At 45.2% G+C, this 27,136-nt stretch overlaps 1 protein-coding gene across 4 annotated transcripts; it reads left to right on the top strand.

Annotated features, from left to right (window-relative positions):
• Nucleotides 1–3,355: 3,355 nt before the first annotated feature.
• On the top strand, nucleotides 3,356–25,850 carry Phc1 (polyhomeotic homolog 1). 4 transcript variants are annotated; one of them, XM_036181389.1, is made up of 16 exons: nucleotides 3,697–3,828; nucleotides 4,944–4,952; nucleotides 6,433–6,590; nucleotides 8,262–8,372; nucleotides 9,234–9,314; nucleotides 10,087–10,236; nucleotides 10,885–11,040; nucleotides 16,962–17,451; nucleotides 19,144–19,913; nucleotides 20,595–20,742; nucleotides 20,920–21,131; nucleotides 22,043–22,157; nucleotides 22,948–23,056; nucleotides 23,250–23,400; nucleotides 23,779–24,010; nucleotides 24,862–25,850. In XM_036181389.1, exons 2-16 carry the CDS (start codon nucleotides 4,949–4,951, stop codon nucleotides 25,014–25,016), a joined length of 3,042 nt encoding a protein of 1,013 aa, XP_036037282.1. In that variant the 5' UTR covers nucleotides 3,697–3,828; nucleotides 4,944–4,948; the 3' UTR covers nucleotides 25,017–25,850. The 4 variants fall into 4 exon arrangements, with proteins under 4 accessions (XP_036037283.1, XP_036037282.1, XP_036037281.1 ...); XM_036181388.1 differs by lacking the exon at nucleotides 3,697–3,828 and adding an exon at nucleotides 3,835–3,924; XM_036181390.1 differs by lacking the exon at nucleotides 4,944–4,952 and having other exon boundaries at nucleotides 3,356–3,828.
• Nucleotides 25,851–27,136: the final 1,286 nt, after the last annotated feature.

The following is a 27,136-nucleotide window of genomic DNA, read 5'->3' as shown; positions in this document are numbered from 1 at the left end:
TTTACAACTAGATAACACAGGACATAAAATTTAGGGAAATCGTGTGTACATTTTATTTCTCTTTCTCTCTTGCTAAGACATCTTACCAGTTCTTACCCATACAGTGTCTTTTGGACAGATACCTGAAGATATTAGCTAAGCCAGAGTGGACCCTCCATCGCAGGGTTTTTTAAATGGCAAAAATGCCAAGCTTGTCTACAAACATTCAGAGCTAGGCACCTGAATAGGACTTTTACACTTTTTTTATGCTGCGGCCGGGAGATAGTTCTGAGCTGAGGTGTCACACAGGCTTGAATGGAAATTCTTACTCCAAAACTTAAGGCCCCATGAACAATTTAACTTTCTCAAGCTTTACCTTCTTCTTCTGAAGACACTATAATCGACAATTGTCTGGAGGGTTGAATTCAAGGAGGGCTGTGAAGCTGCGGCAGAGACTTGAGGGTTATTTTCAATCCTTCTTCCTTACACTTCTTCCCGATGCCTAGCTTTCTTGGCCTGGGGACATGACCCCACAGGGTATAAATCTAGGGTTGGATCTCATCATGAATCTGTATCCTAACTTCTGAAACACTGACCAGAAAAGCCTATTTGAAGCCTTAAAAACCTAGTTCCTGGAATAAGTTCATTAATTAAACTCACTGATGTGCGAACTTGTTCACAAAATTATGATTAAGTCGTGATGTAAGCTAAATAAACCACAAAGAATGGTTTAGATACACTGGAGAATGACAAACATCTATTGGGTTAGCTCCAGCCCTGAAATGCCTTTTTCTCTGCTGAAAACCAATGGAATCCGGTAACACTTAGCTTTAAATATCAGAATCTCAAAATGCTCTTAATGTTCATTCTCCTTTCTTCCAGCTAGACCTTAAGAAGAACAGCCACAAGATGGGATGGGATATGTATTGGGTGATGGGCCATTGACTTGTTTCTTTACACTAGCCCCATATTTGCATGAAAACGTGTCCCCTCATTTTCACTTCGTTACTTGTCAAGTAAGAACTATCTCCTCTTAGATCAGCTTAAAAACACCACTCAGTGCTCAGTGGATGCGCAGGAGTCCTTTATCTCACTTTCTATTTGTTTTAGTTGCTGCCAAATTGCCTTGCAAATCCCGGCCCTTCTTGAGGTAGCTACGTTTGCAGGAGGGCTCAGATCTCTACAAAACAAGAGGAATGCATTTCCTTTTCACCTGTTTGGGCTAATGGCCTTTAGTGTCATGTAGAGCAAAGAAATTATCCAGCCTCCATCCAATTGAACTGTTTGTTTTGAAAGAGAAAAGACTAACTCCAGAAGAATCATTAAATGAAAATGAGAAAGTTTAGCAAAATAATAAGGAAAAAATGGGGGAAAAAAAGTCAGCTGAAGATCCTCCAGGGAACAAAATTGTTGATTTGTTTAGGTGGAGACGAACTGTTCTCAAGGTAATTCAGGGTATGAAAATGATTTTCTTGTAGATGGAGGCTTTCCTGTAAATTCAGTTTGCTGTGGATACTTTTTTTTTTCCACTAAGTTAAATTTATTTTGGTGGAAATTACTTAGACCTATGACCCGGAAAAGTGACCTGTCTTGGGGACCTTTACATGAGAACTGACATTCTGGTCCATAATCAATGCAGCATGTGCTGCAATGGATTATTCCTAGGCCAAAGCCAAATCAGAAGTTCAACAAAATTATGCCATTTTTAATCCCCAATGTCACCCAGTAGATGAAGAAACCAATGATCCTAGGTTGCAAAATAAATGCATAATAAAAAATCTTGAGGTGGAACATAGCTCTGTGCAGCAGCAGTAATTCTTCACCATCAAGGGGGCTGAAACAACCGGAAAGGCCACGGAAATCTATACAAATCCTATAGGTTATTGGGAAAATAAGGATATCACCTCTGACAGCTGGATTCTTCTGAGAACACAGTACAGGCCATGCCCAGACTCGGTAGAGGTGAAAGTTTTTCACAGGAGCCGTGTTTCTTGTCCTGAAAGGGTATAATCTGAAAAATCACCTCTATATTTTTCTTCATTGGTTAAATACAGTGTTGGCTCAATAAGCCATTCCTAAGCCTCTGCAAGAAAGCTTTAGTCTTCTTTGACGTACTGAAGACCTAGATTTGAGTTCCAGCTGGTTTTTAACCACTGGCTCTTCCTGCCAGAATGTTTCCATTCATCCCCAGCCAACACCTATCTTCCATGGCCTGGCAGCAAACCCTTTCACCCCTCCACACCCCTATTTCTGCCTCCCCAGTCCTTTGGCTGCCCTTTGGGGTTTGCATACTTGTTGAACTGGTTCCTAGACGCCAAGCACAGATCTTACCTTACATAAATCTAGCTATAACAAATTAAGAGTGGGAGTCAATACAAACACAAATGGATCTAATTTATAATGAGAGTGCTTCAAGTTTTTTTTCTCTACAAATTACTCATGTGCTTTCAAAGGAGAGGATTGAAGAGTGGGCTTGAGAAACAACTAATTATGGTTGAGGTTGGCAAAAGACTATGATAGCATCAGATAAAGCATAAGTCCCAGCCAGCTAGTATCACAAGGCAACACCCTTCGGTAAAGGCAGCGGAGAGCAGTTATCTTTGTTATCTGTGCACTGATAAGATTCAAGCTTCCAAGAGAGGCCGGCACACAGTAGGTGTTCTAAGAAGACAGAAAGACTGAGAATAACTAAATCCTGATAAATCAGTGTTACAAACAAAACCCACCATATGCTCAGTCTTTCAAAAGGCAGCACCATTGTTCATCTCTTTACACCCCGCCTTTTCCATTGTTTTGGGCGTTCTAATTCTTTCACACGTGCATGCGACTTCAGAGATGCACGAGCACACAATCAACCCTGAAATCCCCGACTTAAACGTTATTCAAAGCAAGTTGCCTCAGGTTCCTGCTTTTTAAATGAATTGCAGCTTCTAACGGGATCGGTTTCTGTGCAGCGTTCTTTCCCGCCTTCTAGGAGTTGAGGCGAGGGATTAAACAATCAGCTTTCTCTCGCCGTCCCCTCAACCTCAAAGTTTCTCTTTCCTCCTCTCTCCTTCCCTCTGCTCTATTTCCTTTCACAGCCCGTCGTTTCTCAAGGGTCTTTGCTCCGCTTCCTCCCTCTCTGCCTGCTAGTCCCTTTGATCCTTTCTTTTGAGCCCCTATTCCCAGAAGCTGCAGAAAATACCTTCTTTTTCCCCCCTTTCACGTCACTTCCCTCCCCTCTCCCCTCTCCCTCTCTTCTCGGAGGTGAGTCCCTCTAGAGGCCGGCGCTCTCTTAGCTCCGTCCTTTCAGACGGCGAGCGGAATTCGGAGAGAAAGAAAGGGGGAAGAAAGGAGGAGAAAGAGAACCAGAGCCAGGGGAGGGAAAAACACACACACACACACAAAAACAAAAAACCAACCCAAACCACTCCGGCCTCCAGCGCCGAGGCCCGGGAGCGGCGTCGCCATGGCAACGGGCGCCGGCAGGAAGCGAGGGACCCGCGCGAGGGCGGGCGCGGGGAGGGGGCGGGCCGGGGGAGGGGTCGGCTGCCCCGGAAGCACCTCCCCGCAGCCCCCTCCCCGCCTGCCCGCGGCCCCCCGGCCTAGGCCCCCACCCTCGCGGCGGGGCAGGAAGTGACAGGCCCGTGCGAGCCCCCCGGCCTGGCGGAGCCGCGGCGCGGCGGGCACCCGGACGGCGGGAGGGGCGGGGAGCGGCGGCCGCGCCGGGCACCTCCCACCGCGCCTGGGCCCCCGCCCCTCCAGGAAGGGGAGGAGGCGGCGCGCCGCCGAGGCCGAGCGGCCCCCCCTCCCCCCGCCCCCGAGGTGGACGCCCCCCGCGAGGACTCGGGTGCGGAGCCCGGCGCGAAGGTAACCGGGCGGCCGCGGGCCGGGGAGGGGCCGCATCCCGGGGGCTCGGCGGCGCGGGGATGTTTCCTCAGCCACCTCGGCGTGTGCAACGCCCAGGTACCTCCCCCAGCCGCGCTCCTGCCTCCCGCTCTGCTGCGCTCTGCGGTGCTCCGGTGCTGCGCGTCCCGGTCTCCGTGCTTTGCGCTCGCTGTGCTCGGTGCTGCCTGTCCGTCACCTCGTTGCCTCTGGCCGCTCGTCTTCTCATTCATTTCTCCCTTCCCCGACTTCGGTCCTTAACACCCGAGCATGCTGTCTGGTTATTCCCCTGCTTCTCGCGCCCCGCCGGGCTCCCCGGGCTCCAGTCCCTTGGCTTGTGTGCCCCTCCTGCTTGGCTCCCTGCTCTTACAATGTCCATGTCCCGGCTTACCGAGTCCGTTCGCTCCGGGCACAGCACGGTATCCACCCCCTTCTCCCGGTGTGTTTGCATTCTCTTTGGAACTGCGTTTTCATCGCGGTTCTCTGTGGAACAGGAACCCCTGGGAGTCTTTCCGAGGCACCCCCAACCCCTGCTTCTCGCTCCATTCTTACTGCAACAGAGTTTTATACTCAGGGACCAGGACTTTTTCCAACACTTGACCCAATAGGCCCAGTACCGCATCCACCCCAGTATTACTTTCTAGTCCCCTCCCATCGGTGTGCATCTGCCTCAGTTGAATCCTTACACACCCACACCCAAATGGTGGTGGTACCTTTTAGGAAGGCCTTTCACTCTTCTCCCAGTTTTTAATTTTTAATTCAGGTTGCCGCCTAAACTGTTGTCTTCACTTTCTATGTTTAATCTGGAACTCACAATATGAATTAAAAAAAATGAGTAGATTTGTGTGCCTGCAAGGTTTTTGATGGCAATTTCCCCAGTGGAAAGACTTTAAATTGGCCCTTTTTCTGTTTTACGATCTGGGGGAACTGAGGGGGTCGTTGAATTTATGAACATTTTTTAAATATACAAGCCTCTATTGCAAGTAACAGGGTCTGATGTCTCTGAGTCCAGTGAGATAAGTCCAGTAATCTATACATACAACTGTGCCATGCTGCCTCTAATCCTTAACCCCTCTTTTTCTTCACATGCTGATATTGAGGATTCATGGGTCTGTATCTATTTAGTGCTTTGATATTTTTGGCAAAAGATGTGGGGAGATAGGTAGACTGGAGGTGAAGCTGATAAAATGTCCCCTGTGTGCCTCTTCCATTATAGCCATGTGTGGAGTGACCTTTGCTTCTCCAAAATTGGGTAGAGTTCTCTGGGGACGGTGATGTGATGAGATGCTGGGGAAAGAATGAGGAGAAATCGCAACTTGAATTGCCAAGGCCGAGGCTTTGACTTTTATTTACTTGTTTGCTGGTTTGGGATGCATTCCTGAGATAAATCCGTTTACCTAATGAAACTGTAGACAGTCCTTAGCAGAAATTGTCGTCAGACATTTATATTGCTAAGCCACATAGTGTTTTGGTGACCTGATATTCTGGTAGTCTGGTGTTTCACAGTGAAGAATATGCAGTGAAAGTTTAACAAAAGAAAGAAAAAATAAGGAGAAAAATAATGTCATTTTAGTGCTGCTTTAAAAGAATGTTTCTATTTGCTTCTCATGTCTCTTTCGTTTTTGACTCATATATATTTCTGTTTACTTTTGCTAATTTTGATGTCCCTTCTAGAGAGTAAATTTTTACACTTTAGTAAAGCTGAATCTTCCTTTTTTGAGTTGGAATGTTACCTAACGTGACATACTTGGGAGTATGTAGCATGTTCACTTACTTGCTAATAGGGACACCGAAGTTATCTAAGAAGTGACAAACCTGAGGCTTTAATTAGTAGCTTGGCCTGAAGCCAGTCAGCCGCTGTGGACATGTGGGCAGTAGGTTAGCTTTTCTGTCCCCAGCGTTTACCCCCTTCTATGTCTGCTGCCTACCTCATCAGTATCCGGGCTCTCCTCCATGAATGAGAATACCCACACTGAATGACAAGACACTGCCTTAATGACAGATGTTTGTTTGTTTGTTTGTTTGCTTTTTTTGTTTGGGGACGAGACATGGTAGTGTAAAGACTTGATACCAGAAAATCCTTGTTTCCACTATTATAAAATGGGGACACTAATACTTACTATACAACACTGTAAAAAAACTAGTATAGGTGAAGGGTCTATGCCAAGGAAAGGAGGCACCTAGAGGCTTCACAGGAAATACTGTCCATTGTTATGATAATGGTATAACGGAGATAAAAATAACAGCAAGTTTTAAATGGGTCGATTTTAAACTGTTGAAAAGTGCTGGGGGATGTGAGGTGGCTTGTTATAGTCTGGTCATTTTATTTAATGGCATCTGGGAGGGGCTATTATGTAAGGTTCTTTCTTTTGAGACTGACTAGTTTGAAAAGATGATGGAGCGAAGAAACATGACTGTAAGATTGTGTTGCAGATTTGGGAGTTCTAAGACCTCAGAGGAAGAGTCTTAGATACTTTGTGGAATTACTGTGGTTTTGAATAATAATAATAATAATATAATAATAATAAATATGAAATGGCATTTTTAGCTTTGAGATATAACTTTAATCCCTTACTGATTCCCATCTAGGGCTTGAGTCAGAGCACCATCCTTGGGGACCCTGGACCACGATCATGGAGACTGAGAGTGAGCAGAACTCCAGCTCCACCAACGGGAGTTCCAGCTCAGGGGGCAGCTCTCGGCCCCAGATAGCGCAGATGTCCCTGTATGAGCGGCAGGCGGTGCAGGTGAGGTGCAGCCAAGTGCCGGGGAGTCCTGGGAGTACTGGCTTGGGTTAGGCAAAGATACGGGAGACCATCACCCCAGGGTTCCTGGAGTAGGTCAAGAATGGGCTTTCTTCCACTTTAGAGTCTTAGTAGTTTATAGAATCAGACAGAGCAAGCAAACCCAGAAGGAAATTTGGTTATTTTGTTTTGGTTTTAGCTATGTACCAAGTTCAGCGCAGCTTGGGCAACTTGGTGGGAATTTGTCTTGATATAAAAATACAAAAAGACAGAGCTGGAGAATGTAGTTCATTGATTAATACAAAGTATTATAAAGTTCACATATGAATAAATAAGGTTCAGCCTATTGAATTAGGTTTTAATTAACCATTTCTTTTCATTGTTTAAAAAATAATTATTTACTTATTTACTATTATGTGTGTGTTTATAGTGCTGGATATGTGGAGGTCAGAGGACAACTTATGGGTTTTATTTTGGCTGTGCAGTATTTACAGGTCCAGTTGATCCATGCATGAGCTTCTGGCCAGTTCTGTTTCCATCTACCATCATCTCATTTTAAGAGTGTTGGTAGCTGGACAGTGGTTACACACGCCTTTAATCCCAGCACCAGGGAGGTGGAGGTAGATGTATCAAGCAAGGTTCATAGTTCAAGGCCAGCCTGGTCTACAAAGTGAGTTCTAGGACAGCTAGAGCTACACAGAGAAACCTTGTCTTGAAAAACCAAAACCAAACAGACAAAAAAAGTGCCGGGATTACAGATGTGCTCCACTGCATCTGGCCTCTGTTTTACATTGTTCTGGGGATTGAGTCAGGTCATTGGGCTTGTGCTGCAAGTGCTCTTTCCCAGCGAGCTCCCTTTCCTGCTCCAGTAGTCAAGTTTTCAACTTTGGGCCTTATAAATTATTCTAATAGAAATATCATGAACCTTTTTAGACATTTACTTTCAGACTTTGGAAAATATCTTGTTTGGAAATGAATTTTTTTTTTGTAGAACAGTTGTAATTATTAAAGAGTAAGAACATAGCAAAATTCAATTGACACTAAAATGATCACTATCATTTTTATAAGTAGTCATTGATATTGCACAGTAGATATTTGAAAATGTCAATTAGTTGACAACTTTGCCTGGTAGAATTGTGCAGAAGTTACCACTGCTTTTCTGTCATCTATCTCCAAAACTTAGGGATCTGTATATCTTCGCTAGACACCTACAATATATAGCCTTTTCCTTTTATTATTAATGTACATTTATGTATTTGAGATATGGCTTACTCTGTAACCTGGTTGGCCAGGAACTCATCATCTTCCTGCCTTACTCTTTTGAGTGCATCTGCCACATGCTCAGCTTTTTTCCTTTATTAATCAGTATCTTATTTATTTGCAGTTTGTGCAGATCTTGCCATGTTTCCAAGACTCATTTTGGGAAGTAAAAGTTCATGTGCACTGGTTTACTTTTCCTTATATGTGAGGACAGACCATAGAATCAGTTGTTTATCCTGCTTTAGATGGCTGTTTAGACTACTGGATCCAACATAGTAACGACAGATCAGATATGATGATGGTTCTGCCTCCATCTCCTTTGGTTTATCTCCTTCCTGACTCCCTTTCTGGCAGTTACAATGATGCACATAGGATTAGAAATGATTGTTCTTAATTCTGTATCCTGTCTTCTAGGCTTTGCAAGCACTGCAGCGGCAACCCAATGCAGCTCAGTATTTCCACCAGTTCATGCTCCAGCAGCAGCTCAGTAATGCCCAGCTGCATAGCCTGGCAGCCGTTCAGCAGGTAAGAGGTCAGCAGCCAGTCGGAATGGGAGGGAGGGGTTAGGTACTGCAGGTTTAGGGTAGAAGAGCAGTCTGGGGCAAACCTCATCCTACACCAAAGCCTTCTGCTGCCTCCTGTCCTAACATTCTGGGCTTGCGTGTGAGCTGTGGGAGACTCTGTAGAGGTGGAGTGGCTGTGTTGTAGACCTGCTCTGTCTAATGTGATAGCTACCAGCCATATGTGGCTACTGAGTACTTGAAATGTGGCTAGTTCAAGTTGAGATGACATTATAAGATTATAGAAGACTTCAGTTGACAAAAAGAAGGTAAGTTATCCCAATATTTCTATGTTAGTTTAGTGTTGAGATGATAATATTTGGGGGCAGAGATGGATCTTTGAGGTAAAAGCATGTGCCTTAAATGTGTGAAACTTGGGTTCAATCCCATCCCCCCCATCCCTCCCCAAATGACAATATTTATTTTGTATGTATTATATTAAATAAGTTACTGAAATTTATATCATCCCACTTAATACTTTTTAAATATGCATAGTAGGAAATTATGTATGTGGCTCATTTGGTGTTGTATTAGACAATTCTGCATTAGATGTATCAGTGACTCATGATGTGACTTGAAGGTGTAGTTAGTTCTTGGGCCCGATAAAGAGTGTGAGAGGGAGAGGACAGGTTACCTACTGCCCTGATGTTACTGGCAGGCTTACATGGTCGTTTGAGGTTATGGGGATAGTGATGTATTTTTTCCTTACTCCAACATAGAGTCTCTGTTCTTACCTGAAATTTCTGTTTTATGTCATGAATTAATACTAGAAGACAGGGAAACACACAGCCTTGTCATTGTTTCTGTTATGCTTCCCCTTTAACAGGCCACAATTGCTGCCAGCCGGCAGGCTAGCTCCCCAAACAGCAGTACTGCACAGCAGCAGAGCACCACCACCCAGGCCTCGGTGAGTGCTGTCTCTCCTTGAGGGCAGTGTCTTCCAACGTCCGCTCTTGGCAGCTGACCTGAGAAGGTGTATAGTGTTATCACTGGGTATTTATTGCTCTTATTGGCAATAAAAGAACAGGGAACCTATTTGAGTCTGTAGGAATCTTTGTTTTCAGACAGTCTTTCCTTGGCTATTTCGTGCTGCCTTGTACTTATAGTCACCCATCTGCCTTTCCCTCCTGAGTGCTGGGATAACAGGCATGCACTACTGTGTATGGTTTGCTATATAGGAGTCTTGAAATGGGCAGCCATAAAGAAGGAAGGAGAAAATCTTGGGGAAGAAGAGATAACAAATGAAAAGTGACTTTTTTTTTTTCTCCAGACAGGGTTTCTCTGTGTAGCTTTGCGCCTTTCCTGGGACTCACTTGATAGCCCAGGCTGGCCTTGAACTCAGAGATCCGCCTGGCTCTGCCTCCCGAGTGCTGGGATTAAAGGCGTGCGCCACCACCGCCAGGCTGAAAAGTGACTTTTTCAGAGAAAGAAAACCTGTCCGTTGCTTGCTCACGTGTTGGCATTGATGGTTGTGGGCTTTCTTTTTGATTGTCTTTGGCCTTGGTAATACTCCAGAGTGTGTAGGATGACAGTCTTAGACGGGGAGTTATTATTTATTTCCCTTGATTTCATGGAAGTAGCATCCTGCTCTTGATTGTGCCACGCTGAAGTTGTCAGTTGTGTGTATCCTCTGATTTCTTCTCAACTCCTTAGTCCTGGTTCCTTCATGTACCGTACAGATCAACCTGGCGACCACATCAGCCGCCCAGCTCATCAGCCGATCCCAGAGTGTGAGCTCTCCCAGTGCTACCACCTTGACCCAGTCTGTGTTACTGGGGAACACCACTTCCCCACCCCTCAACCAGTCCCAGGCCCAGATGTATCTGCGGGTAAGTCATAGCCATAGCCTCCATTGTCCTAGGGGCAGAGTTCTGATTCGTCTTCCAGGCAAAGGATGGAAGTATGTTATTTATTTACTTTTGTGGTGTCAGGGAGGGAACCCAGGGCCTCATGCATACTAGGCAAGTGCTCTGCCCTGAGCGATACCCTTAGCCTGAGAGCTGTTTTATTTAATTCTGATCATCCACAAGACAAGTTGTTCTACTCCCTGTGCCTTATGTAGGCTAGAAAAGATGCTTTTAGATAACATTGAGATCCTCTGCTGGAAGATGTGGCTTTGACATTCGATGAATCAGTGTTAGATAATAGTCTAACTTTTAAATGTGCAACTTGGGTACCCAGATTCTAAGTATCTCTCAGCTTATCTATTTCTGTGTAGAACTATGTGTCTAACATCCTTGTTGTCTAAATGTCTTTGATGTTTGACTCTTCATTATCATTCCGTAGTCTTCTGTACATTCTAGGTTTCTTCTGGATGATTCCTCACGTTTGGAGAATGAGAGGCTCTTGGGTTGGTGTGGAAAGGGGCAGGCTCAGTTGTTTAATATCTGCTCTTTATTTTGTCTTGTGGTCCTTTCCTTCCATTTCTTCTGTCTCCTCTTCTCTTCTTTTCCTCTCCTTCCTCCTCTCCTCGCCAGCCACAGCTGGGAAACCTATTGCAGGTTAACCGGACCTTGGGCCGGAATGTGCCTCTAGCCTCCCAACTCATCCTGATGCCCAATGGGGCAGTGGCTGCAGTCCAGCAGGAGGTGCCACCCGCTCAGTCTCCGGGAGTTCATGCAGATGCAGATCAGGTCAGTGGCAACCACTCAGTGTGGAGCAGCCCGGGAGCATGAAGGGGATGACTGTAGGCCAGGCCCCTTTCCTCAACTCCTGTACACCCTAAAACTCGTCATTTGATCTGAGCTAAAGAAGGAAGCAGAACTGTCTAAAAAGGTCCCCGTGGACCTGGAGGTCTTATTATCCAAGCTGATTTTTCTTGGCATCCTTTTGTCCACTGCAGCTAAGTTTTATTGAATCTTAAGTCCCTCATAGAAATGTCACCTGAAGTTAGGGTCACTGGGGGGTTCTGTAGAGTTAGATGTGAACTGGCCCTGGCTGAGCTGCTGTAGAATGTTTGGTTCCCTTTGTTCTTGACTTACTGTAGTTTCAACTTTCAGTCTCCTGTCCCTGTCCATGTTCTCAGTAAAGTCTTTCTTCATTCGCTTTTTGTGACTTTTTCAAAACACAAATATTTTTATTGTTAACATACGGATGAGATGTAAATTAGGGCTTTATAATGGTTGTCTCATTCTTCTAATCTATCAAAAAGTAGATACAAATATTCTGCTTGGGTATGTGTTTAGAGCTTTGGAGGATTAAAAGAGATGAGTCAACTCTTCAAAGAGCTTGGGGTATAGCAGTGTCTAATCCTGAGTGACACGTGAGTTTCAAGAACTGGCTGTTACTTTGCAGGATACTTGAGTAGAGACTTTAAGGGTAGGCAGCTTTGATCTGGAGCGAGGAGAAAATTGAAAAAGAAGAGCCAAGTGTGAGGGCACAGCTCGGTTATATACATGGACCCCCATGGGAAGAGTGGGGAGTAGTGCCAGCAGGGCATGATGTAGCCCTGTGGTAGAGCCTTTGCCTGGCATGCACATTGGGTTGGATCTCCAGTTGTGTCAAAATCAAAGCGAGGAGACAATGGCTCTAATGGTCAAGATGCCATTATTAGGAAGGAGCTTAAAAGCTGAGGAAAGGAGACTGCACTTAAGTTATGCAGATAACTTCACAACAGCAGAAAGACCATTGTTGGATGTTGGACAGCAAATGAACGGAATAAGAATACTTCAGGAAGACTCAAGGAGCGTGAATGAACCTGGGGAGGGAGCTGCCGAAAGACTCTTGGGGTCATCTAGTTATAAAGTACCTTTGTAGACTCTTCTAGCAGTGGAAGGCAGACAGGAGGGCTGGTGCTCTCCTAGCAGTTCATTATCCATCATCCATTGTCCATCATCCGTCCATCCATCCACCATCCATCTGCTGACACTGAATATGATGAGCCTCGTGGCTAGAATGTGCACATGGTGTCTGGGTCAGGCTGCAGCTCTGATTTAACTATAGCGCCTTGAGTAAGTGATCTAACGTCTTTGTGCTGTGGCCCCTTCATCTGTACAGTAGATAGAGTATATCTAATGCATGGCTTGGTGTGAGGACTAATTGAGTCGATTCGAAGTGCTTGTATCATAGCTGGACTTAATGTTTAAGACTGTTAACTGTTATCAGTCATTCTGCAGTCTTGGATGCTCAGGAAAGTCATGATACCTACATTTATGGAGACTATGGACCTTTAAAGTACTCGTTATTAAGCAAATAGTTAACTGAATAGTATAACAATTGCTTCATTAGCAAGAATACAGTATTCTAAGAATAAAGAAAGGCACTTAGTCTTTGGATGGGCTAGAAATCTAGGAGGTGACATTTAAAATGGGCTCTATGGAAGTGAGCCAGGTATGGATGTAAGGAGATGTTGAGTGCCTGGAAAATACAATGTCTGAAGATTTTGAGGAAAGGAAAGTTGCTTTGCTTGATGAGTCCCAAGATGGCTTATTTTCTGGGAGGACTAGACCTTGGGAAGAACTTTGTCTCACAAGGTTTTTGGAGCTGTGTTTAGGACTTTAGGCCTTATATCAAGGGTAATGGGAAGCTACAGTAGCATGTTAAGCATGAAAGTGACAGGGAGTGTGTCCTCCTTTTTTAGTTTAAAGGCTGTGTTGAATGTGTTAATAGGGAAAGAAATAATACAGGAGAAAGGTGGTGTTGGGGTGCATAGCAATAAAAATGGACAGGAATGCATGGATTTGAGATGAACAAGAATTATTGAAGGTGAGCCGATTCAGTTTGGGGGACTTGAGGGAGGTGCCAGGTGTGGGGTCTGAAACAGCACTGTAGACTGTTGGTGCTGTATATAAGATGAAGACTGGAGCAGTGGGATTAGGTTGAAGTTCAGTTTTGGACATGCCAAATTAGAGATGCTTTTGAGACATGTGAGATATCGAGATAGCAGCTCTGTGTATGCTCCTGAGTCTAGGAGAGCTACCTTGGAGCTAAACATGTGAAAATGGTAGACATAGATGGTACATCTGTTAAAGTGAAGGAAATGTTTAAAATTGCTTATGGAGAGCATGTGGACTGAAGAGAAGAATGTCTAGTAGAACTCTGAGGGTTGGAATGAGCCCTTAGAAAATCTGAAGACGATGGCTGACAGGGAAGCAGGAAAGAACAACAGAGAGGAGAAAGTCTGTCCCGTGGGGTGTCTTGAAGACAGGAACAGCATGACAAGACTGCGGTGGATATGGGGTGGGGCCTCTCATTTCTTTCCAGTGTAAAAGAGGAAACCAAGGATGATTTGTTAATTTAGAGGGAGAGCTACTTCAGCGGACTTGGAGGGGGATTGAACTTGAAGGAGCATTGAGTTTGAAGCCTGTGTGGAGAGTGTGAATGAGAACAGTGGATGCACTTGGAGAGCAGGGAAAGGAGAATGAAGCTGGGGCAGGGATAGACAGGAGAGGGCCCAGGCAGCTCACCCAGCAGGAGCCACCGATGGAGTGAGAGAGAGTTGATAGGGTCAGCGTTCTAGAAAAGCGGAGGGCAAGGATCCAGAGCAGAAGATGCCCATTGTTAGGAGGAAAAGTAGAGAGAAAAAGGGGTGATGTGCCACATGCTGCTAAATGGTAGATGGTAGAAGCCATGAGCAGTGCTTTCACTCTCTCTGCAGAGGAGAAGAGGAGAAGAGAAGGTGTTCTGAGGTGTCGGGAGAGTAGGAAAATATGGAATGGCCATTGCGGAAGGGAAGCTGTAATCAGCCCAGTTCTTACTCCTGATGGGCGTTCAGGAGCCTCTGCAAAGCTGGCCTTCTCTCCCGCTGTTCTGGATTCACATTCTTACCTTCACTTGGCTGTACTCTGCTGGTTTTCTGAGTGGTTTTCCTGACTTTCCTCAGGACTGCTTGTAAATCCTCTTCCATGTTTCTGTCAAGATGACTTTAAAATGACAACAAAATGCCCACCCTGGGAGCATGAGGACCTGAGTTCCTATTCACAACCCTTGTTAAATAAAACAGGAGGGCACTAGTGCACACCTTTATTCCCAGCACTTGGGAGGCAGAGGCAGGTGGATTTCTGTGAGTTTGAGGCCAGCCTGGTCTATAGTGTGAGTTACAGGACAGCCAGGACCACACAGAGAAACCCTATCTCAAAAAACCAAAAACTCCACCCAGTCATGTGGTGCTTGCTTGTAATTCCAGTGGTGGTGAGGTAGAAACAGATGGATCCTTGGCTCCCTGTCCAATTAGTCTAGTCCAATAGGTGAGTTCCAGATAGCGAGAGATACTATCTCAGAAAAGGTGGTGCCTGAGGAATTGCATAGTGCTGTCTTTTGACCTGCATATGGATGTGTACACATGTGTGTCTATATCCCCACACATGAGCATCTGCATATATATGAATACACTCACATATGTACAAAGAAAGCAAGAAAGGTATTTTGTTACTAACTTAAAAAAATTGTACCTTTAGTACACAAAATTTGATCAGTCCTAGTGATGTGGTTTATTACCATCTTATCATTGGTCCTCTCATGGCTGGCTCATTTTTAAAAAAATATTCAGTTTTAAATAAAAAAAATATTTCTCTCTGTACATATGTGTGTGTATGCCTGTGTGAGTTTATGCGTTGTATATGCATACAGGGACCTGCAGAGGGTGTTGGAGCGCTCAGAACTAGATTTCGAGGAGGTTCTGGGAATAGAACTTGGGTCTCTGCAAGATCAGTAAGTGCCTTAGTCCCCTGAGCCATCTCTCTAGCTTCTTACTCAGCTATTTTTAGTAGGAGTAGGAAGCAGGTTGGGGGTGTAGCTCAGTGATGGAGTCCTTGCCTTGTATGTGAAAGATGCCCCGGATTGAATCCCAAGTGCTTTAAACCAAAAACGTAATGTATTGAGCAGTTTCTCACTGTGTCTAGGACTGCCTTTATCCATGGTATCAAGTATATGTACTGATTTCTAGGATCATCCTCTTGGTCCCTTTTAATATAGCTTCATTGCCTCTTTACATATTTCTAAAATTTCCTTTGAAAATTAATTGTCATTGGAAATGTAAATATGTGCACAAATTGAATCTGTGTATTTACCATTGAATTTCAACAATTACTAGTATGTGGCCATTCTATTTAGGCTCCTGCCCTCTGACCGTAGATTAATTTGAAGTAGAGTCTAGATACCATGTTTTTATATGTATGCATGTATACAATATGTAACATGATATATAATTATATAAATAACACTATGTAATATAAATATTGTTATATATTTTGTATATGACATGTTTTATTTGTATTTAAGGAAACTTAGCTGTATGCAATCTTTCTGAGAATACAGTTTCGTTTGTGTTTTGAGACAGTATCTTGCTATGTTGGCTAGACCAACCTTGAATACTGGTCTTGCCTCGTCCTCAGCAACATGGATAACAGCAGCATGCCTCTGCACCTGTTCTAAGAATGTTTTCTTCACAGCATATTACAAGATACATTTGTCTTATAGTCATATTTATAATTTTAATTTTTATATAATAAACTGTTATCTAAATATAGTACCCTTCTTCTGTGGATGGCAGTTTGGGTTGTTAACTATCTTTTGTTACTCTGTATGGTCCATCCTGCTGCCTGGCAGTTTCTCTTGTGGAATTCCAGTGTGTGTGTGTGTGTGTGTGTGTGTGTGTGTGTGTGTGTGTGTATGTGTGTAAAGGTGTGAGTACTCATCATTAGGATATGATGGCAATTTCTTCCTCAAAATGTTTACAAAGAAATGGTTTCAGCTATAGATTTTTATCATGTTTATTCTGATTACTATTAAGATTAATTATGATAGAGTTCTGATTAATAGAATCAACTAGGTATCTGTTTTTCTTTCCCTCTCTGTTCATGCCCAACTGTGTTACAGTCTAGGACTGTTAATAGTAAACAAGATAGATTAAATTTGATGTTTGTAAGTTACCATTCAGACTGTTTAACACTCTTAGTGACCCAGCATAGCCCCAACTACCTCTCTTGTTTCTTATTTTTCTACTCCCTGTAACTCAATACAATGAAATATTTATATTAAAATATGATGTTATGTTTTGGTTCTGTGGCCTTGCAGATGCTTTTAGATATGCCTTTGGATCCTCCCCTTCACCGTCTCACCTCTGAGCCTTGGTACAGACTTCCTCTGTTTAGGAATCTTTGGTCTCCCGGTTGGAGTTGATTTTCATCCTTTAAAACTTGGTTTATATTTGTGTATATAGTGCTGTGTTATACTTGCTGATTTTCTACTCTAACAGAAACCATTCAGCAGGGGCATAAAACTCCTCCTACGTTTCCACTGTCTAAGACAGTACATGAAGTGTAGTGTAGTGTAGGTATTTAGTAGATGCTAAGTGAATATGAAGAAAGTCAGAGACATATTTGGAAGGAATAAATGTTGAAATTGGATGATAGACTTGATAGTGAATGACAGACTAAAAATTCAGATGTGTGTACAAAGCTCTTTGGGAGACTGGAAGGACTTAAGTATATTGGTGTAGAAGTCAGGGCTAAGTCAGGTAGGCTGTGAATATACACTGTGTATTACAGTGTAGCTAGTTTTGTGCTTGTGACTCAGTCACAGGAATCTACACACATCCATATATTATATTTTCCAGGTGCAGAACTTGGCAGTGAGGAACCAGCAGGCCTCAGCTCAAGGACCCCAAATGCCAGGCTCCGCACAGAAGGCCATCCCTCCTGGAGCTTCTCCTGTTTCTGGCCTCTCCCAGGCTTCTAGCCAGGCCCTAGCTGTGGCACAGGCTTCTTCTGGAGCCTCAGGCCAGTCACTCAACCTTAGTCAAGCTGGTGGAGGCAGTGGGAATAGCCCAGGCTCTATGGGTCCAGGTGGAGGTGGCCAGGCGCCTGGGGGCTTGGGTCAGTTACCTTCTTCAGGATTGGGTGGTGGAAGCTGTCCCAGGAAGGGCACAGGAGTGGTGCAGCCCTTACCCCCAGCTCAAACAGTGACTGTGAGCCAGGGCAGCCAAACAGAGGCAGAAAGTGCAGCAGCCAAGAAGGCAGAAGCAGATGGGAGTGGCCAGCAGAGTGTGGGCATGAACCTGACACGGACGGCCACACCTGCCCCCAGCCAGACGCTTATTAGCTCAGGTAAGGTGTCACCTCTCACAATGTCATTAATCTCTCAGAGTCATTTGAAATATTTAGAGTCCCCTCCCCGCCTTTAAAAGTTCTTGGCCATGGAATAGCAGAAGGAGAGAAAAGCTTGAACATGCTAGCTCAGTGACGGGGTGATGGACTGACGAAGATTTTACCAAGCTCAGTGACGGGGTGATGGACTGACGAAGATCTTACCAAGCAGCAAATGCCTCTAAGGTGCTCTGTCTTCTTTCAGAGGGCTCTGAGTTTTAAGTCTGTCCTATTCCATAGTTCATGGAATTCTAATGGAATTGACAAATGTGCTAGAGACAAGTCTTTGAAGGCAGATTCCCTGTTCTCATGCTACTGACAGTGTAGCGTAAAGTGTGAATTCTCTCCTCCTTTAGTGTAAATGCCAAAGGTACTTAAGACCAGCCAGAGGAGCTGTGGCTGTGTGTGTGGTTGACTTGTGGTTATTTATATCATTAGTAAGGACAAAAAGGAATGAGTAAGAACGGTACCCCGCGTTTGTACTTGCCCTCAGACTGGGTCAAAGGTAGCCAGTGTCTATACTCGGTAATGTTGGTTTTGTCTTCTTTGTTCCTGTCACCTTAGTCATTGATATGTTTGGATAATTTTATCACAAACATGACTGGTACAGATACTTAGATACCTTAGCCTTCCTGTCTCAAAGTGCTTTCAGATCACACGCTCTGTGCGTTCTTTGGACAGTCTAATAACATGCAGGGCAAGATTATCAACTCCAGTTTGCAGCAGAGGAAACAGTCGTCAGAGCCTGTTTCTGCTTTCTGAAGACTTTAGATGGTGGCCTCGTGTGATGAACTTTAAAAAGGGAGGCGTTTGTAGAGGATGTTGATACCTTTACCTCTGGGTATCTATTCTTTCTGTGAATATTAAATACATCTTATGTATCAAACACTAGAGTGGGTTCTAGGGTTGTCAAAATGAATAAAACACGGATTCAGTCTTGAGGTAATGGAGGAGGGGTCAACCACTCTTTGCTATGTACTGAATGAAAGGGTAGGATGGTTATAGCAAAGAAAGAAGAACTGACTGAAGGTGATTACTGACTTACGGCACCTCCCTCCATTCATTTCTTCCTTCTGCTGTGTGTGTGTGTGTGTGTGTGTGTGTGTGTGTGTGTGTGTATACATGCGTGTGTGTGTGTGTGTGTGTGTGTGTGTGTGTGTGAGCGTGTGTGTGTGAGCGCACAGTGCTAGGGTTGAATCTAGGCCTTAAAAATGCCAAGGCAAGTTTCTATCACAGAACACCCTTAGTCCTGTCTTTCTTTTTAACTTATATTTTGAGAAACCGCTCACTGAGTTGCTTAGGCAGGCCTTGGACTTGCCTGAGTCTCCTGAGAACTTGAGCTTCCAGGCTGTGCCCTTGAGACCTTTGTCCTGGAAGTCATTATTAATGTCTGACTCAGTGGAAAGAGTGGGGATAAAGTGATGTCCTGGAGGTCGTCAGTAATGTCTGACTCAGTGGAAAGAGTGGGGATAAAGTGATGTTCAGGTCCTATGAAGGCTTGATTTCCATTCACTGTCAGATTCCCACATGATGAGATTTGCATTCATTGATTCCAGCATTGGGTACATCTTAGACAGACGGCTTTGTTTTTAAGTTAGGATCACTATTTTCTGCTCTTTTCCTTTGTTCCATTCTGGCTTGTGTTGCACATAGCCACATACACGCAGATCCAGCCCCACTCACTGATCCAGCAGCAGCAGCAGATCCACCTCCAGCAGAAACAAGTGGTGATCCAGCAGCAGATCGCCATCCACCACCAGCCACAGTTCCAGCACCGCCAGTCCCAGCTGCTTCACACAGCTACACACCTCCAGTTGGCGCAGCAGCAGCAGCAACAGCAGCAGCAGCAGCAAGCAGCAACCCTCACTGCCCCTCAGCCAGCCCAGGTCCCACCTACTCAGCAGGTCCCACCTTCCCAGTCCCAGCAGCAAGCTCAGACCCTGGTGGTCCAACCCATGCTTCAGTCTTCCCCCCTGTCTCTTCCCCCTGACCCAACCCCCAAACCACCCATCCCCATTCAGTCCAAACCACCTGTAGCACCCATCAAACCTCCTCAGCTCGGAGCTGCTAAGATGTCAGCTACCCAGCAGCCACCACCACATATCCCTGTTCAAGTTGTCGGTACTCGGCAGCCAGGTGCAGCCCAGGCACAGGCTTTGGGATTAGCACAGCTGGCAGCTGCTGTACCTACTTCCCGGGGAATGCCAGGGGCAGTCCAGCCTGGCCAGGCCCATCTGGCCTCCTCGCCACCTTCATCACAGGCTTCTGGTGCACTTCAGGAGTGTCCTCCCGCATTGGCGCCTGGGATGACCCTTGCTCCTGTGCAGGGAACGGCACATGTGGTCAAGGGTGGGCCTACGGCCTCCTCTCCTGTCGTGGCCCAAGTCCCTGCTGCTTTCTACATGCAGTCTGTGCACCTGCCGGTGAGTGCTGTTCAATCATTTTGAAGATATTACTGCTTATCTGCATCCTTGTGGGCTTGGGATTGCGTGGAAATAGAGCTTCAGTTTATAGGTGAATGAAGAGTTGAGAAGGTGAATGCTGGCGTGTGTGTGCTCTTTCTTAAAAGTGAGATTTTTATATATAGCTATATGTTTATATATGTTAAACAAAAATATATAAAACAGCTAAACTTCAAATTCATCAATTTATTACTAAAATCTTAGGGTTTTTATATGTATAGTAATTAGATCAAGAGGGCCGCACGCCTGTAATCCCAGCACTCGGGAGGCAGAGGCAGGCGGATCTCTGTGAGTTCGAGGCCAGCCTACTCTACAGAGTGAGATCCAGGACAAGTACCAAAGCTACACAGAGAAACCCCATCTCGGAAAACCAAAACAAAGAGTGCTTTGACCGTCTTCATAATGCCAACAGTTCTTAGTTGCTCTGCAATGAGTCTTTGAGTCCCAAGTCAGGACTAAGTGATGTCTCTCTTGTCCTGATCCAGAAGTTACACTCATTGGGGATGACCAAGAAGTTTAGTGTATCAAAGGAAATAAACAACTTTGAGCCTCTGGATCTAAGAATATTCTCCGGAAGTATGCAGTTAGAGTTTTCCTTTCTCACCTAGATCTTCGCTACTTTCTGGTTTGTTCATCTCCTAGGGTAAAGCCCAGACGCTGGCTGTGAAACGAAAAGCTGAGTGTGAGGAGGAGAGAGGTGACAGCCCCACGCCGGGCTCTATGCTTCCCGTAAGGGCATCACCAGCATCAGAGAACCCGAAGGTGATGGAGGAGAAGAACAGTGTTGGAGGTGAGTGACACCGGGGCTGAGAGATACATCTGGTTCAGTGGACAGAAACATGGCTCTATGCCAAACGATCAAAGAGGAGCATGTTGTGGAAGATCAGGCTGCTCAGTAGTAGGGGAGTGAGTTGTGTTAAATCATAGCTGTTCCTTAATGTGTGATTTTGTTTTGTTTTGTTTTCAGAGAAAGCTGAACCAGTGGCCAGTTTGAATGCTAATACTCCAAGCAGTGACTTAGTAGCCTTGGCCCCTACCCCATCAGCACCGCCCCCTACTCTAGCCTTGGTGTCCAGACAGATGGGTGACTCAAAACCCCCACAGGCCATTGTGAAGCCACAGATTCTCACGCACATCATTGAAGGCTTTGTTATCCAGGAAGGAGCAGAGCCTTTCCCGGTGAGGGCAGGACTGGAAAGTGGGACTGGGAGGAGAGAGATGATTTTTTTTTTTTTTTTTTTTTTCAGATTCCCTTAGAACAGAAAGTACAGAACTACTTAGTCATTAGAGAATGGTTTATTATGCTGCTTACTTAGTTACAGAGGAGGGAAGGAATGCAAGGGGAGCTTTTGGACCAGAAAGTAAAAATACTAGGAACAGAAGACAGGAAGGTTGTTTAGTTAAGTACAATAGGTGTTCATAAGGAAGGAAACCAGGACCACAACCGAGTCGTCTTGATTCCTCTTGCATTCCTTGCATCTTTGTGGAGGGAGTAAGTGTAAGAATTTGTTCTTCAGTGACTTAGATGGAAAAAGCCAGTTAGAGACCCTTGGCTGTCATATTGAAAGAGCCTGGGGCTAGAGAGACGCCCCAGCAGTTAGCAGCATATATTGCTCTTGCAGAGGACCTGAGTTGCATTCCCAGCCCATTTCACAGTTTACAACCGCTTATACTATACTAACTCCAGCTCCTGAGTATCAGACTTTGGTTACCTGGTGTACGTGTAACACACACACACACACACACACACACACACACACACACACACACACACCCTGGCTGAGTGTTGTGGCACACACTTTTAATTTGAGCCCTTAGGTGGCAGAAGAGCAGGCAGATCACTGAATTCAAGGCCAGCCTGGTCTACATAGCAACTTCTAGGATAGCCAGGGCTATACAGTGGGACTCAGCTCCAACTCTCTCCCCCATTTACTCCCAAAAATATCTTTAAAAAAGAGAGAGATCCCCTGTGAGCCAGATTTGGCCTTCAACTCAGGGCTCATCTGGGCAGGGACCTGGGCAATGTCGTGGAAGGCTGTAGAGGGTCAAAAAGGACTTAGGCTACCTTAACTGGTCTTTCTCTGGGACAGGTGGGATGTTCTCAGTTACTGAAGGAATCTGAGAAGCCACTGCAGGCTGGCCTTCTGACAGGGCTGAATGAGAGTCAGTCAAGTGGCCCTTTGGGAGGAGACAGCCCCTCTGTAGGTAAGGAGTGGATGCTCACGGAGATGTCTGATGGGGCTGAGGACTGAACGCAGTGCTGGCACATGCTGTGCAAAAGTTCTACTACTGAGCCACATCCCAAGAGGTCATTCTTTTGAGACAAGGTCTCACCATGTAGCCCAGGCTGGCCTTTAATTTCAGATCCTCCTGAGTCTGGGGACTACAGGCTTGGGTCACCACACCTACCCAGTCCTTATGTATTTAAAGTAGGAAATTTAGGGAAAGTCTGTCTTGCATAGACGTGTTCTGCTGAGTGTGTGGAACCATACAGAAGGCACTGTAAAAAAAATTTGCCTATGCTTTTGTAGGTCTTTGTGGAAGAAAGGTCTTTGTATCTTTCTTTATATTGGTCAGCCTCTTCCATATTCAGAACAGAGTCCTATCTGAAATCTGAGTTGAACAAGAATAAAATGAGTAAGATAGTTAACAGAGAAATAATCTGACTTAAGGTTGAGAAGATTTTAAAGTCTCCATCTCTCTCCAGAGTCTTGCCCTGCACCTGGATATGTCTCTGACTTGCTGTATGTGTAGCCGAGGCTGACGTTCACCTTCCTGCCTCAGTATCCTGTGTGCTAAGATAATAGGCCTGTACTCTTATGCCAAACCATGCACTTCTTGAGGGACAATCCTTTAGGGTGCTTGCTTTTAGGGATTCTCAGTTAGGTTGTGTAGGTCTTTGTAGAAAACCCTGAGGAAAATGAGTCTCCAGTTCTGAGCCCAGTAACTGTGGGGCAGCCGAGACAGAGTAACTCATGAATGCCTTGTTTTCCAGAGCTAGATGAGAAAGCAAGTCTCCTGAAGTGCGAGTACTGTGGGAAGTATGCCCCGGCAGAGCAGTTCCGTGGCTCTAAGAGGTTTTGCTCCGTGACGTGTGCAAAGAGGTACGCTGGACACCAGCCAGCTAACCCTCATTGAATTTCCCATTGAGGGTCTGTCCCTTTTCGTAACTGGTGCTTTATCCCTTTGCTTTCATTCTGTTCCCCAAGTCAACTTACAATACCAGTTCATATTTGTGAAAGGGCAGTGTGTTGTTTCCACAGCACCTTGACATCTTCTATGTACCCTGACCTGTAGGTACAATGTGAGCTGTAGCCACCAGTTCCGCTTGAAGAGGAAAAAAATGAAAGAGTTTCAGGAAGCCAGCTACGCCCGTGTTCGGAGGCGAGGACCCCGCCGCAGCTCTTCTGACATTGCTCGTGCTAAGATCCAGGGCAAGCGCCATCGGGTGAGCTGCTGTCACAGAGTCAGCTAGCCTGTAAAGTGACCCCCCCCCCCCCCAGTTCCTTTGCCTAGGTAGAGGCCCTGGATCCAGAACTCTAGTTTGACACTGACTGTCTTGATCATATTCTAAGAGCCTCTCCTGTCTGCTTTCACCTGTGAAATGAGTCCTTCACTGTACTTGAGATAATTCAGGGGACAGTCAAAGACGTGATATTTAAACAGTGCTTTAGAGTAGGCTGTGTGCATCTGCAAATGAAGTACAGCCTTCGTTTACCTGTTAAGATAGTTTCCTGTTTAGCTCAGGGTTGCTGGGAAAGGAGGAAGGAGCGCAGCTCATGGTGCTGCTCTTACTGGCTGCATTGGTTTGCTGTTTCTTCTGAAGGGTCAGGAGGACTCTAGCCGGGGCTCAGATAATTCCAGTTATGAGGAAGCACTCTCCCCAACATCTCCTGGGCCACTGTCAGTAAGACCCGGACATGGAGAACGTGACCTAGGAAACACCATTACAGCTCCACCTACACCAGAATTGCATGGCATCAACCCTGTGTTCCTGTCCAGTAATCCCAGCCGATGGAGTGTGGAGGAGGTCTACGAGTTTATTGCTTCTCTACAAGGTACTGGGAGCCTTTTCAGCAGAACCAGGCCCAAATTCCCTGGGGTCATGCCACAAGGGTACCTGACTGACCTGGAAGCAGCTGGGCTTTTGTGTCTGGCAGCACGAGACTGCTTTTCTACAGTGTTGTCCACTCATTTCCTTCTGGGCTGACACCATTCATTACAGTGTCTGTGGGGGTTTTTGGCATTTGTTTTTATTTTGAATTAACTGTATTTCTCACTTTTTGGGATAAAAATCTCTTTACTTGTTGTATGTGAGTAACCGAGAATACATGACTTTTTTCGGTGGAGTGAGTACATTAGAAAAGACCTTTGCTAACTCACTTTCTTCAAGGGAGTACCGCCTCCATTAAACACTTGTTTTTGTCTGAATTCTGGGTCCTTAAAGGAAAATGTTGCCAAAGCTGTTCATCTTTTTGCAATCGTTAAAGAAACCATGTATAGTTTTTCTTTCTTTTTTTCAAGAGGTATCTCTGTATAGCAGCCCTGACTGTCCTGTAACTTGCTGTGTAGACCAGGCTGGTAAACTCAGAGATCCCCGTTTCTGCCTCTTGAGTGTTGAGATTAAAGGCGTGTGCCAGCACCACCCAACTAAAGTGTAGTTTTTCTGTATCTCTAAAGGAGTTACGAAGTTATTTCTGTGGTGAACAACTTGCTGCTTTCTTGAGAATATATAGAGTAGCCGGTGGCTGTAATTTCACTTGCTTTCAAAGCTTGCCTCAGATCTATTACTGAATTTAGGATGGTGCTTTAGAATTGGCTATCACTAGGCCTGTTTCTCTTTAGTTTCTTCCCATGTCTTCTGACGCCACCATGCAGTTTCTCATGTGGTCCCATCTTTTCCTTCTAGGCTGCCAAGAGATTGCAGAAGAGTTTCGTTCCCAGGAGATTGATGGACAGGCCCTTTTATTACTTAAAGAAGAACATCTTATGAGTGCCATGAACATCAAATTAGGTCCTGCCCTCAAGATCTGTGCCAAGATCAATGTCCTCAAGGAGACCTAATGTGGTCCTCTCCACAAATCAGCCTAAAGCAGATGCCCCAACTATTCAGGTTATAACCTGGGGCCAGCAGACTTTGCAGGGAAGAGCGAGCTGTTCCTGTGACTCCCTATGGGGGGTATGGAGACAAAAGTGCAAGATTGGTTGTTGGTGCTACATGGTGGCAGTTTTGACATTTTCTCTGGGTTTCACCTTCACTCACTCACACACACACACACACACACACACACACACACACCCCATTCTCACTAATCACACCTACCCTAATCCAGTTTTTAAGCAGGCAGACTAGAGACTAGGACTGCTCCACCTTATCCGGGAGTGGAGTGACTAGCCAGGGTGTCACTTCTCCAAGAGGAAGAATGTCTTGTATGGTAAGGCAAGGAAATGGGTGAAATGTAGGTTTGCCTCCCCAGTGGGAGAGGTCAGTTTTCCCAGCTTGTGTGACGCAGGTAGCGAAACCTGGTGCTCTCCTCCTCTGGACTGTCTCATTGTGGGTATAGCTCAGTTTTCTGTTCATTTTCCCCTTAGATATGACTTTCTTCCTGCGTCCGTGGCAGGGTCACCAGCCAGTATAGACACTGGATGGGTATCTGATTTGCTGCAGGGACTAAAGGTGTCTGACTGACGGGTGCGGCTTCTGTCATTCTTCCTGCGTCCCCGCCCCTGATTCCTTGCCACCTTCAGCCCTTTCTCCCCACCCCCCCTTTCCTGTAGCTGTACAAACAGGAGTGTGTGGGGCTAAGCAGTATGGTAAGCACCTGCCTCGGGCACTATTCCTTATACAACAAAATACTGAATATTTTTTCTTCCTCAGTAAAAGGCTGAAAAGTGGTCTCCATTGTCTTACTCCATTCCACTTTTTATTCTCCCAGACATAAATGACAAAGCCAGCATGTTTTGTATGTTTTTTAATTATTATGTTTTTGTACAAAAAGTGGTGTATTCTTTTCATTTAAAATACCGGGGAAGGATGCAAACAACAAATGAGATGCCTTTTTAAAAAATAACATTAATTTTTCTGTATATAAAGAAAACAAAAAAATCCCACTACCATTGCAAGAGTATTGAGAAGTTAGAATGACATTATTTCATTTCCTTCTCTAAAGGTGACAAATGGTCCTACCTTTTCCATATCTCCTGTGTTCAGATGAGCCGTGTTATTACTTAGTGGCTTAGGAGTTCACTATTATAGGGAGATCAGCCTGTGATTCTGGGCACATGGGCCTAAACAGAATGAAGTGGGAGAGGATTCAAAACCTTTTCTCATAGGTCCCTGGGTGAGACACTTCCCTGAGCCAGCAGGAGGGACCGGGGCAGCAGTGTTCCCTGCCCAGAGCAGAGAACTGCAGAGCTCTCCGTGTCCACGTCTGCCTCCATTCCCTGTCTTTAAGATTGGGAAAAGTATAAAAAGCCAAACTACAAACCTGTGAGCAAAGTGCAGTACAAGTTTAGAAGTGCTGGAAGAAGCAAATGAGCAAGAAGAGGTTCACCAGCATTTCACTACAAACAAGAGAACCAGAGATCCCACCACAAAGTAACACACAGATTCGGGGGCCTCTAGAGCATGGGTCTATTTCCTTTAGAATAGGACTGCTTAATGAGTTATTTGGGCTACATATGGATTTATAACCATGGTCCAGAGCCCAATTCTAGCTATCAAGCCACAAAAGACCTATAAACAACATGATGGCACCTTAGAATCCTGTAGTTGGAAAATTTTCACATTTTTTTTTTCTCCTGTCCTAATCCCACATAAGGGACATTTAAGTGACTTATTCCAGGCTCAAAGCAAAGGGCAATATTGGAGCTCCAGCCAGGTAAGCACTACAAAGCAACTCTATGTAGTCCTCAGACCCTCAGAGACTGCTGGAGGGATGGTAACAACAGGAAGCAGTCAAAGGTACAAGTCACCTTTGCTTTTTTAATTAAATCCAGCGTCTCAACCCTGTGAAAACGTTTAGACTGACCGGGCTCATGGCTTTCTGCCCATTTGGCTGTCCTTGCTCTACCCGGCGGCACAAGAGTCAGCCCTGAAGACCCTATGTCTGCCTTCCACTGTACTTGTGCAGAGGAGAAACAACAGGAGCAAAGGGAAGTTTAGGGTCAAATCAAAAGCCAAC

Source organism: Onychomys torridus, chromosome 3 (assembly GCF_903995425.1).
Source record: "Onychomys torridus chromosome 3, mOncTor1.1, whole genome shotgun sequence".
In the NCBI taxonomy this organism is placed as follows: Eukaryota; Metazoa; Chordata; class Mammalia; order Rodentia; family Cricetidae; genus Onychomys; species Onychomys torridus.
This window is presented reverse-complemented; position numbering and strand designations above follow the sequence as displayed.

Coding starts and splice junctions, on each gene's coding strand:
- Phc1 (XM_036181388.1), top strand. CDS start 3,888: ATGTTTCCTCAGCCACCTCGGCGTGTGCAACGCCCAG. Junction 22,158..22,947: donor AGGAGACAGCCCCTCTGTAG/GTAAGGAGTGGA, acceptor CTTGTTTTCCAG/AGCTAGATGAGAAAGCAAGT. Junction 23,057..23,249: donor TCCGTGACGTGTGCAAAGAG/GTACGCTGGACA, acceptor CCTGACCTGTAG/GTACAATGTGAGCTGTAGCC.